At 44.8% G+C, this 12,192-nt stretch overlaps 1 protein-coding gene and 1 pseudogene across 2 annotated transcripts; one reads left to right on the plus strand and one right to left on the minus strand.

Moving 5' to 3' along the window:
* Positions 1–1,641: 1,641 nt before the first annotated feature.
* Positions 1,642–7,999, minus strand: LOC310855880 (uncharacterized protein). The gene is made up of 6 exons (XM_083761049.1): positions 7,863–7,999; positions 4,612–4,974; positions 3,801–3,903; positions 2,495–2,520; positions 2,312–2,361; positions 1,642–2,128 (listed from the first exon to the last, which is right to left on the minus strand). The coding sequence occupies exons 1-6, from the start codon at positions 7,936–7,938 to the stop codon at positions 1,925–1,927; spliced, it is 822 nt and encodes a 273-aa protein (XP_083617175.1). The 5' UTR covers positions 7,939–7,999; the 3' UTR covers positions 1,642–1,924.
* A 1,948-nt stretch (positions 8,000–9,947) lies between these two features.
* LOC310855525 (thioredoxin, mitochondrial-like) lies at positions 9,948–10,706 on the plus strand (annotated as a pseudogene). The gene has a single exon. The product of its transcript is annotated as a thioredoxin, mitochondrial-like (transcript).
* Positions 10,707–12,192: the final 1,486 nt, after the last annotated feature.

Raw genomic sequence — 12,192 nt, forward strand, 5'->3', positions numbered from 1 at the left:
GTGCGCGCCCATACACACATGTACCCTTTTCTGGAGATTGAGCCCCTGCCCCCTCAGTGCTCTCTGCACGGCCCTGTTTTGCAGTGACTATTGGCTTAGTGTGTATTACTAAATCAGAATCAGAACCAGTGCATTAATTGATTAGGTTAATTGACATAATCAATATTGTCATGTTTTGATGTGGGGAAGGCATATATTTCACCATTTCAACAGCCATTTTCATTGATGTCTTAGATGGATGGATACATAGACAGACAGATACCGTTATTTTTGCTTTGTCAAATAGAGACAACAATAGGCACATGATATGATTTTTATTTGCATTTAATGCATCAGAGCTTTATATTAAGGAATAGGCTTTATATGGGCTAATTCAGCACTTTTCAGGGACATAAAATAGCGTAAATCAATACGCTACAATTATGGGCCATTATTCATCAACAACACTATTTATTCAAGTTTATTCATCTGGCATACAGTTCTGTTTGAAATGGGTGCATCTTCCGGGATTGGCATACTGAACATCAATTATATAATCATTTATATAATCCTAAACATAACTTTTGAACATTTGGTTCACTCTTGTGCCTTAAAGGTATATTCAGTGATTTCACTCAAAAAACCTTAGGTTTCGTTTTTGACTGTGGGACCCAGCCTTTCGTCCAATCAGGATAGAGAGTCAAAAACGAAACCTAAGGTTTTTTGACCCCCAGGGGTTAACTGGGGACAGGGAGGAACTCCTTATATGGTCAGCACACTCTATAGTAGGGAGGATTATCACAACAAAACAAAAAAATAAGTGATATTTGAATTAAGTGAAATCACTGAATATACCTTTAATTGATTCTTCTATTATATCAGTGGTTTTCAAACCTTTTTGTATCAAGTCCCATTATTTATTGGGCATTTGAGCCATATGGACCACCATTTCTTTATGAGATGTAGCCTCTCAGACCCAAAACTTTTTCATTTAATAAGATCTTGACCACAATCTCTCCTTGTACCATCATCAATACAGCATGTGGATTGATGATGGTAGCCTACTTAAGGAGAGACAACAGGCAAAAGTTGATCAAAATAACAATTATTCTACATTCTCTTGTGTAGACTTATTATGCAGATCTTTAACAATAATTGAACTCTTGAGAGTTTAAAATGAAACCAAATGGACATGTACGGTTACGCTCTCAAGAGTTAAAGATCTATAAGAGTCCATTTGGTTACCAAGCTGGGGACTACCTAGCTGAAACCCCCTCAAGGGTGCTGGTGGTCCCCAGACCAGGTTGAAAACCACTGTATTACATAAAATTATATAGATATTATAGTTGCACTGATCATGACACGGCTGTCTCAGTCAGTCTGTTCATGGTGAGCACTGAGCCAAGCTGGCTTCAGCATATAGGCGGGCAGAAGAGTGAGTTACAAGCATCCCTACTTTCAGCAAGGTCTTTAATCACCTCACGCCATCTGCTGGGCCATTTGTGCCATATGCATGTCCAACTTCCTGGTCTCACATGTTTCTTTCCTTCCATGGAGCACCATGTGAGCAACATGGCGGCGCCCATACGGTCTTCGCTTCCTGTCCTCTTTATACAGTCCTTGGCTATAGTAAGCCCCAAGGCCGTGGGCTATGGGCTGAACTTGAACCCACGACCTGTGGCTCACATAGACAACAGCTTATCACAGTGTGCCACCATGTGGTGTGCCGAACCACTCGCAGGTTCAAGCCTAATGCCACTAACTAACATAATTGTTTAAGATCATTGTAGAGAGCCATGAAACCGCAAGGCCAGAGAGAAAGACACACACGAGAAGGTGTAGGTTGGATTCAAACACTACACTCACTAGAAGCATAATGGTCAGTACAATAACTGGCTCAAGCTCGTTCAGGGTGCTTGCGTCCCACTCTAACCCAGCCTGATTATTAGACTCTGAAGCTTCCTGAGGCTTGAGATGCAGTCCCATCAGAGAGGGGGCGGGGTCCATGGGCTGAATCCTGGCTGACTCTAACCTGGGGGTATATTACGTCATTGTTTTGTGAGGTTTCGGGTTTGTGTTCATCACCATCAGAACCATCATTGATTCTGCGTCTGGCCAAGCAGGTCCTGGTGTCAATGTAGACCAGATCCTACAGGGAGAGAGACAGACAGGAAGAGATAGACACAGAGAAGGTGAGAGACAGACAGGGGGAGATAGACACACACAACAGAGGAGAGACAGCACAAAGAGTAGAGGTGGAAAGATCAGTATTTAACCTATGACCTACAATACTGCAATAATGTTTTATGATCGCTCTATAAAACAAGCACACCTCTTCTCTTAGGACCTTTGATGTCCTGGCCACTTTCACCGCAGGGCAACCTGTGCATGAAAGAAGCCACATTTTAGAGAATAAATGTGGCTAATGTAATGTTTTAAATAATTATGATGGGAATGGGCTGAAGAGAGACTTGCTAACTGTAGCCTATGAGTAGAATAATGTGTATATGCTCACCGGCGGCGCTGACATACTGGCTGTGCCTGAGTGAGGGAATGAACATCACATCATTATGATTAGTTCCTCTGCACATACAGTGTTATCATCAGGCTCAGAATAGACAGGCAAGTTACTATAAGCACATGGTTTTATAAGCTACCAAATTATGCACACTTGTTCAACTATACTGTACAGCAAAGCTACTGTCAAAATAGTTCACTTAACTGCGGCTACTCTACAGCTTGAAATATAGTTTAAACTGCTTTTTTAGTAATGATCAGATGGTGATCTGCAATAAAATGCAACTGAAAATAGCTCGCCGCTCAGCCAAGAATACTACACATTTTAAGTAGATTTCGGGTCAACTCAATCTAAAACCAAGTTACATTTCAAACCGAAGTTCTTCCTCTCACATACCTACTGATATTGTGTAACACAGTTTGTAACCCACACCAAACCACAAGTTAAAATCACTGTAGGCTATCACTGTTATCACGCTGTTTTTTTGTTTGTTTTGTGCACTAATGCCCAGCACTTTGGGAACCACGTGGCTCAGCATACTGTTCCAACCTCTTGAATCCTAGCATGGCAGGTGAACAGAAAATAGCAGATATCTCGATCTACAAGCTCACAATGCATCGCAAGCGCAATTTTTGGCAAGGAGTGGATCTATTATAGTGGTCTATATAGACTCCTACAATGGTGGTCAATGTAGTTAACAGTTTCCGTGCTTTGAATGGATTACTCCAGGTTATTGTCGCTGCCATATCGGACATACGCGCCTTTTGTTTTATGTGTTTAATCCGCCGTAATGTAAACAAAAAAAAGAAAATCCGTCATCGCCGCGGAGGAAGAGAGAAGATGCATCTGTTTTGAGATGAAACCGGAAATCGTCACATGCTGTGGGCTGCTAGGGCTTCTGGGAAATTGAGGCCAATGTAAACGAATGGGGTTCAACGCCTCATGGAGGAGGGTCCTGTGCTGCGTCTTCCGGGCGCACCAAGATGGCGGGTGGTGCGATCGCTCATAACAAAAGGAGGAAGCTTTTTTCGCTCGATTTTCGCGGATTAAAAGCCCAAATAATTCAGCGTATGCTCTAAAGGTAATACAACAATCTCGGCAGTGAAGGGGGGTTGATTAAAAGTCTGATAAATCGTTTTCCGCAGTCAAACTGTTTTAATAGGATTAAGTGTTAATACTCACAACACATGTTTTAGGTGGGGAAACGTTATAACCCAACTTAACGCACTGATACACATAATGCATGTTGGGTTTTAAGCATACTATTGCGAGCACGCACACATGCACACGCCTACGCACGCACCTCATTCTGACGACGAGGTATGCTATGGCTGCCATAACTATCAGCAACAGTATGACAGCCATCACTATCCCAGTGACTACGCCTGCCGGTAGGAACGCCAACTCTGAGAAAAGAAACAACACAATGTGTTCATCAAGCAGGACAAGAGCTAGGAACATGCACATGAATAATGACCAAAGCCGGGGTTATCAATTTCATGCATCTTCAACGACTTTAATGCCAAGGACCCCTTAGTATTCAACAGTATTCAACAGTATTCAACCTCTGTCCGTCCGTCTGTCCGTCAGTCCGTCCGTCCCTCCCTATGGGTGTTTAGAGTAGGACCTTTGACCCTGCTTTTTAGACAGTACGACCAATTGACCCCTACTATAGCTAATCACAGACACATACACATACACACACACACACACACACACACACACACACACACACACACACACACAGCACCGCACAGTTGACATGGAGTCCGTTTTCTTTTTTCTTTTTCTTGCATAGGATTGCCTCCAAGTGATGCTGCGGCTTTGATGACTTGATAGATTTGTTTAATAGCACTACGGTCAATGTTTTTGGTTACACATTATCTTTGCTAATAATGTTGAAGATCCATGTGATCAGAAACATCTCATTCATAATGCCACGAGAAACATCACACAGTACATTCTCAAAATGTCATAGTATTATTTCTCAAACGGTAACCTGTCGTGACTCCGACTGCACCCATAGCATGTTGCTAAGTCATTTAGATTTGCTTAATCCTGTTAACTGAGCCTCATATTAATAATGGTGTCCTACTCATGTTGAACAGCCTCACCTTGAACAGTGAGGCTGGTGGTCCCTTCCAGAATGCCATTGGGGTAGGTTGTTAAAGTGCATGTAAACTCCCCTTTATCAGTCATCGTCACAGCTTTTATGATCAAGCAAAAGTCATCTTTGGATGTGTTTGAAAAGGCCACTCTCTCCTTCAGAGCACTGTCAGAAATACTCAGTCCATTCTGGGGACTAAAAACGACAACGGCTTCTCCATTCTCTTCTCCGACTGGCGTCCATGTCCACTGCATCTGAGTAACAACAACATTACTGGGGCGTTCAGGGATGAACAAGCATGGCAGCGTCACATCCTGGTCCAGGTATCCAGTCACTTCCTTATGGACTTGGACCTGCTGCACCTCGATGACTGCACATAAAGACAAAATAATAAACAATCGTAATCTATAGAATATTTTGCGAGACATGGTCAAAGCATTTACAGGGGTCCCCAGCCAAAAACATTGAGAACCCCTGGTCTATGGAACCAGACTGTGGTCTGTTTAGCAAACAACATACTGCATGGGCTTATGAAACTATCTATTTTCTTATACTACGTTTCCCACTCTGATGACAAAAAGAGAAAAATATGACTTAAATCAGAGAAGCCAGCAGGACATATCTCAGACTAAACAAAATGGCACTAAAAGTGGTTCTTAGGCTCATAATCATGGAGGAAACTCTTTTGGTGCTACTGATAACTCCTATCTTAAAGCGTTCTGATCAGGCCCTGACAATAGGGGACACCACAAATCTGAAAAGTTGCACCATATAATATGTCAGGTATGCTGTCAGGTGCAAGCCTGGCTCAGGAATGAGGAAACCCCTGCCATGAGTCTAGGGGTCACTATCTGGTGAGAAAGGGGCAAGGCGAGGATGGCTCCCTGCTGAAAATCCTACAGCTGGCGCTAAGGCACCGTCGGAGGTGCGTCAGGCAGGAATTCCCTGCAGGTACCAACATCTGCCTGTCATGAATTGTTGCCATTCCCCCATGTGGCTTCCTCTTTCCTGACAGCTGCAACTCACCTGACCGAATTGTGCACAGGACCCCAATGGAAACAAGCCAATAAGCTTTCTTGGATTCCTCCTTTTAGCAAACCTTGTATTGTACTGTACTTCCCTGTGTTTGTCCATGCAAACTGTTAATAAAATATTCAATCAATACATCAAAAAGCCTGGCAGAGATTGAACACCTTTTACATATGTATTTACTGTATATAAAAGCCTAGTCTTAAGAAGAAGGAGGCCTACCGGGATATGTTATCCCGGGGGACTCCGGAGGCAGTTGCAGGGTACCGACAGGCTCGAAGGGCAGCAGCCGCGGCTGTGACTGAGGCAAAGCAGCGGGTGTGGGAGGAGTTTGGGGAATCCATGGAGAAGGACTTTCGGGCGGCACCAAAGTTGTTCTGGAGGACCGTACGACACCTCAGGAGGGGAAAGCGGGGAACCATCCAAGCCGTGTACGGTAAGGATGGGACTCTGCTGACTTCAAATGAGGAGGTCGTAGGGCGCTGGAAGGAACACTTTGAGGAACTCCTAAACCCAATAACATCAGACCCACCCTCCCTGACAGGAGCAGAGCCTGAGGATGATGGGGGATCTTCGGAAATCTCCCGGAAGGAAGTCACTGAGGTAGTTAAGCAGCTCCACAGTGGCAAAGCTCCGGGGGTTGATGAGATTCGTCCAGAAATGCTGAAGGCACTGGGTGTTGAGGGGCTGTCTTGGTTGATACGCCTTTGCAACATTGCGTGGAAGTCTGGGGCAGTGCCGAGGGAGTGGCAGACCGGGGTGGTGGTTCCACTGTTTAAAAAGGGGGATCAGAGGGTGTGTGCCAACTACAGAGGTATCACATTACTCAGCCTCCCTGGGAAAGTCTACGCCAAGGTGCTTGAAAGGAGGGTCCGGCCGATAGTCGAACCTCAGATTCAGGAGGAGCAATGTGGTTTCCGTCCTGGCCGTGGAACAACTGACCAGATCTATACTCTTGCAGGAATCCTGGAGAAGGCCTGGGAGTATGCATATCCGGTCTACATGTGTTTTGTGGATTTGGAGAAGGCATATGACCGGGTCCCCCGGGATGTCCTGTGGGAGGTGCTGCGGGAGTATGGGGTGTACACCCAAAGCGAGAGCTGTGTCCGTGTGCACGGGAGTAAGTCGGATTCATTTCCGGTGGGGGTTGGCCTTTGCCAGGGCTGCGCTTTGTCACCTATCCTGTTTGTGATTTTCATGGACAGGATATCGAGGCGTAGTCGTGGCGGAGAGGGTATTCGGCTCGGTGACCTAAGGGTTGAATCACTGCTTTTTGCAGATGATGTGGTCCTGATGGCACCATCGGTCCAAGACCTTCAGCTCTCACTGGACCGGTTCGCAGCCGAGTGTACGGCGGCTGGGATGAGGATCAGCGTCTCCAAATCTGAGGCCATGGTTCTCAGCAGGAAACCGGTGGATTGTGCAGTCCGGGTAGGGAATGAGGCATTACCCCAGGTGAAGGAGTTCAAGTATCTCGGGGTCTTGTTCACGAGTGAGGGGAGAACGGAGAAGGAGATCAGCCGGAGAATCGGAGCGGCAGGGGTGGTATTGCAGTCGCTGTACCGCACTGTTGTGACGAAAAGAGAGTTGAGCCAGAAGGCAAAGCTCTCTGTCTACCGAGCAATCTTCGTTCCTACTCTCATCTATGGTCATGAAGTGTGGGTCATGACCGAAAGAATAAGGTCACGAATACAAGCGGCTGAAATGAGTTTTCTTCGACGGGTGGCTGGCATCTCCCTTAGAGATAGGGTGAGAAGTTCAGTCACACGAGAGAGACTCGGAGTAGAACCGCTGCTCCTTCGCCTGGAAAGGAGTCAGCTGAGGTGGTTCGGGCATCTGGTTAGGATGCCTCTCGGGCGCCTCCCTAGGGAGGTCCTCGACGCATGTCCCAAAGGGAGGAGACCCCGGGGCAGACCAAGGCGCAGTTGGAGGAAATACATCGACTCACTGGCCTTGGAACGTCTCGGAATGCCCCAGGAGGAAGTCACTAATGTTGCTCTGGAGAGGGAAGTCTGGAGCTCTCTGGTGGAGCTGTTGCCCCCGCGACATGACTATGGATAAGCGGTTGAAGACGGATGGATGGATAGTCTTAAGAAGGAAGGCAAATTGTTTTCACTAGTGCTTAATTCAACAAAAAACAACCTTGGTTTTTGGATTTTTTTTCTTTTGCCTTTTTGCTTGAACCATTTATATATTTTCCGCAAATAAAATAAGAAAGGTTTGTCTTACCTGTAGGCATAATGATCAACATCAAAAGCAAGAGAGAAAGTTGATAGCAGGTCCCCACTGCAAACATGTTTTTCATCACTAAATGTAAATAAATCTGAAATATGAAGAAATGTGAAAAGAACAGATTCTTTTCACAATACGTCCTTGAAGGCCAAACACTATTAACTGTAGACCCAAAAAAGAGAAGTCAAGCCTACCAGTGATGGAGAAGTAAGCTGAATTTCCCCATTCTCCATTTCCTCTGAGGCAATCTCTTTGAAAGAAGACTACAATATACTGTAGCAGCCTATAGGCATTTATTTTATAGCCTGGCAATAGCCAGACTGATATCGTGGATTCACTCACGTGACACAGTATCAGTCTACTCTGACTTCGGTCCATACAGGCAGAGTGTGATAAATCTATTTCTCATGCTATTATATGAGATATTATTATATAATAATATTATATGCCATTTATAATGGGGTTCAATAGCAGATTTTGGCACGTCAAAAAAACACTTTCACCTAGAAAGTCCAATCTACTTCTCTCTCTTTATCCTCAGTTGTTGTCTCCACCAGGCCGAAGGCATGGGGGGAGAGTATGTTTTGCACTCTGTCCGTCCGTGTGTCCGTCCGTGTGTGTGTCCGTCCGTGTGTGTGTCCGTGAGCAGCTAATCTCGGCCACCGTTAACCCGGTCGATGCCAAATTTTGCACACACACTCCCTGGATGCCAACGATGAACCTCTGCCCCAAACTTTCCAGAACGCCCTGTTATAGCGCCACCAGGAGGCCGCTTTGTGCAAAACAAGTTTTTGCACAGTACACCTACAGATTTTGTCCAAACATCGCGCAAATTGGTACACAGTCTCTCTAGAGCCATTTCAGATTTCTCAGACTCCATCCTGATTGGTTAAGATTGGCTTCCAAAGTTCACAGGAGTGCTCAGTTTCAAACAAAATGCTGCAAATCATGAACACATTGCGTGATTTCCGTCAAATTGTGCACGCACATTCCCACTAGGCCGAGGAAGAAATGCCACATGAACAATTTCAACTCAGCCTCAAGGTGGCGCTATAACTGGCCGAAAAGTGTTTTTACCTCTAACTGCACGGATCTGTGGATAACTTTGTATGCCAACTCCCTAGTTTACTTTTGTTGCCCTTTTATCCAACCACCAGATGAAGGCAAGCTGCAATGTCCTACATTCCTATCCTGGTGGAGACCTGTGCCCAGAAGGGCACTTTTTCTAGTTTTCCTTGTTCTATAAGTCTCTCATGGATCCAGTAAGTGGTGGTGGCATGAGGCTTGAACCTGCGAGTGCTGCAATGCAAACATCCAGGTATCAGGTATCCATTCACACTTATTATAATTCATCTTACTGTGGACACACAGTAGTTTTTGAGTTGAGAAATTTATAATGAAAAACGACATACTAGTAGGCCTATGTCTTCCGAAACAATGAATTATATTATGTAATTATTTTTCATGATTTTCATGATTTTTTTAAATCCTCGAAAATCATGAAAAATGGCATAGGCTACTATGCATATGTACATTCTACCATTCATCGTCAATGGAAGCCAGTGACATAACGTTGCAAAATGGAACACCTTTCTAGAATGGAATTTCAAGTAGTCCTACTGTACTTTTAGGCAGACATAGCAGAATAGTAAATAGTAATAAACAACTAATTTCAGTAACAATGGAGGAATGGAACACCTTTCCAGAATGGAATTTCCAGAACAATGGAGGGGGGTGAGCCATTCATTATCCATGAATAGTTTTCATTTGACCAACAACAACAACAACAAACTGGTTCTAAATGTTCTCCTTTGACAAACAACATTGATTCTAAATGTTCTGATATGAGAAATAAGGTAAAATAAACATGAAATAAACATGGGGCGAGATATCCGTGCTTTAGGGCGAGATATCCACACTGTGGGGCGAGATATTCACACTTTGGGGGCGAGCTATTCACGGCTTGGGGCGAGCCGTCTTCACTTTTCAAAATTCCGGGGCGAGCCGTCTTCACTTTTAGCGGGGGCGAGATGACCCGTTACCGTTGTGAATATGCAATGATGCATGTAGCTGCTCCAAATCAACTCACAACCACTCACAACGCGTCTTTGCGTCTGCCCGTGTAAACACACCAATAGTGACATCAGTGTGATGTCAGAGGTTCGCCAGCTATATATATATATACTCGTTTGATGAGGTCATCAAACGAGTTGTAGATTGACTTAAACTTTTTACTGTCAGCAAGTCATTAATGCTCTAGACTGCTCTGTTAATTCTCCTTTTTTGTTTTGTTCTCCTATCCCACCTTCCCCTCCAGATGGCTCACAGGCTGCTCGTCCATAGAGTTTGGACCTTAACTGTGAAAGATGTCTGCTGTCTCCCAGTCTTCCTGTCCTCTACAAACTCAACGTTGTCCTTCTCCACGTCGTTGCAGTGGGCTGCACCCCGTCTCAACTTCCTCTCTCTCACACTCACTACCTCGCTTCCTCCCGCCCACCTTCCGCCGCGAGGTCTCCTTCAACATCCAAGACGAGGAGGATTTCACAGACAGGGTCATCAACAGTGGTCTACCTGTGTAAATCGACTTCCACGCCCGGTGGTGTGGTCCCTGTAAGATCCTTGGCTAGAGAAGGCTGTTGCAAAACAGACAGGCTGCATCGCTATGGCAAAAGTTGACATAGATGATCACGCAGACTTGGCTATCGAATATGGGGTGTCTGCAGATCCCACAGTAGTCGCCATGCGAGGTGGGGACGTCATCGACCGGTTTGTGGGGCTCAAAGATGATGACCAACTGGACTCATTTGTGGCCAATCTCATTGGACAATGAATATTTCAGACCAACATTTTGACCCCATTTCTCCAAGTCTGGCCTGCTGCACCACACCTTTTGAAACAAACAAAAGCCCGCCGAAATAAATCAGCCCCGTCACAACCCCTGCAGATGCACAACACTCTCAGGCTCTCACCCATCCCTGAACTCACTGCTTTCTGATCTGTACATGATATGTACACTGATCAAGAGACAGAGCCTTGGGCATTATCGTAGTGTTAGTCCCAGCCATTCTTCTAGTTTCCTCAATACCATCTCTTCCAGAATGGTAAAAGCACAGGACATTCCCAAAAATGATTCTAAATGTTCTAATATGAGAAATAAGATAAAATAAACATGAAATAAACATGGGGCGAGATATCCGTGCTTTGGGGCGAGATATCCACGCTGTGGGGCGAGATATCCACGCTTTGGGGGCGAGCTATCCACGGCTTGGGGCGAGCCGTCTTACATTTTTCGAAATTCCGGGGCGAGCCGTCTGCAAAGGGGCGAGATGACCTATTACTGTTTGGAATGAGCTTTGAAAGGAGCTACCATAGATCTTTACCCAGTCCAGTTGGGAATCATATTCAGCCCAATGCCTCGCTAGTTTAGAGTAGAGTGTATGAGTGAGTGTCCATGTTGCCATGTTGCAGTTCCTTCTTCTGTCCACAAGAGGTTGCTCTTTCTCTAGAATTGCAAGGCTGCACAGACATTGTTACACCATTATGACTAATGATGTGAGAGGAACGTGTCAGTCACAGTCTGTGAATAATTGTGTGGGGTGACGGGTGAGTGACTGTGTGCGTGTGTGTGCAGGGTGCATGAGCTTCTACCAGTAGTGTAAAATTTACTAAGTACAATTTTAACGTATTTGTAGCCTACTTTACTTGAGTATTTCCAATTAATACTTTTACAATGCAAAAATATGTGTAGGCCCTACAGTAAACAGTTGGAGTTAGATGTGAAACCAGTATAGTGGAGTAGGCGGCTAGGCCTATATTTGGATAGGTGGATACAGTGTGCATGAGTCAAGCCCAATTACGCATTGGTGAATTTGGTACTGCATTGACCCCAATATATAGCTTTTTGGATCTCATTCACTCAACTTAATAAGTCGAGGGAACGACATAAATGAAGACGTGGCTACTTTATTAAGTTGTGGCCACGTCTTAATAAAGTGCATGTGGGATGTAGCCACGACTTAAAAAGATTCTTCACCATGTCCCTTTAGGGGTAAATAGGCTACATTTACATCATATATTTGGGCACAATCATGTTAAGAAAAGACCCTTGATCAATCAGCAGAGCAGAATAACATCAATATCAACAACAGTATGCAATAGAATTGTATTCTATAGTTCTTACTGGCCATCCATCAAATCCTTAGCTTCATTTATCTTTGCTGCTATAGGTAAGGAAATCCACCTCTATCAGGGTGATTTGGGATCATCAGTTTTCTGTGGGCATCTTTTATTTTATTCTTGCTGGCTGTGGGACTGACACCTAAAACCA

This window comes from Protomyctophum parallelum (genome assembly GCF_964188405.1).
Source record: "Protomyctophum parallelum genome assembly, chromosome: 3".
In the NCBI taxonomy this organism is placed as follows: Eukaryota; Metazoa; Chordata; class Actinopteri; order Myctophiformes; family Myctophidae; genus Protomyctophum; species Protomyctophum parallelum.

What these genes read in the sequence shown, in the direction of transcription:
- LOC310855880 (XM_083761049.1), bottom strand. Translation starts at nt 7,938, where the DNA reads ATGAAAAACATGTTTGCAGTGGGGACCTGCTATCAACTTTCTCTCTTG. An exon ending in GTTGATCATTATGCCTACAG is followed by an intron (nt 4,975 to 7,862) that starts GTAAGACAAACC and finishes CTTTATGTGCAG; the next exon opens with TCATCGAGGTGCAGCAGGTC. An exon ending in TACCTCGTCGTCAGAATGAG is followed by an intron (nt 2,521 to 3,800) that starts GTGCGTGCGTAG and finishes TCCCTCACTCAG; the next exon opens with GCACAGCCAGTATGTCAGCG.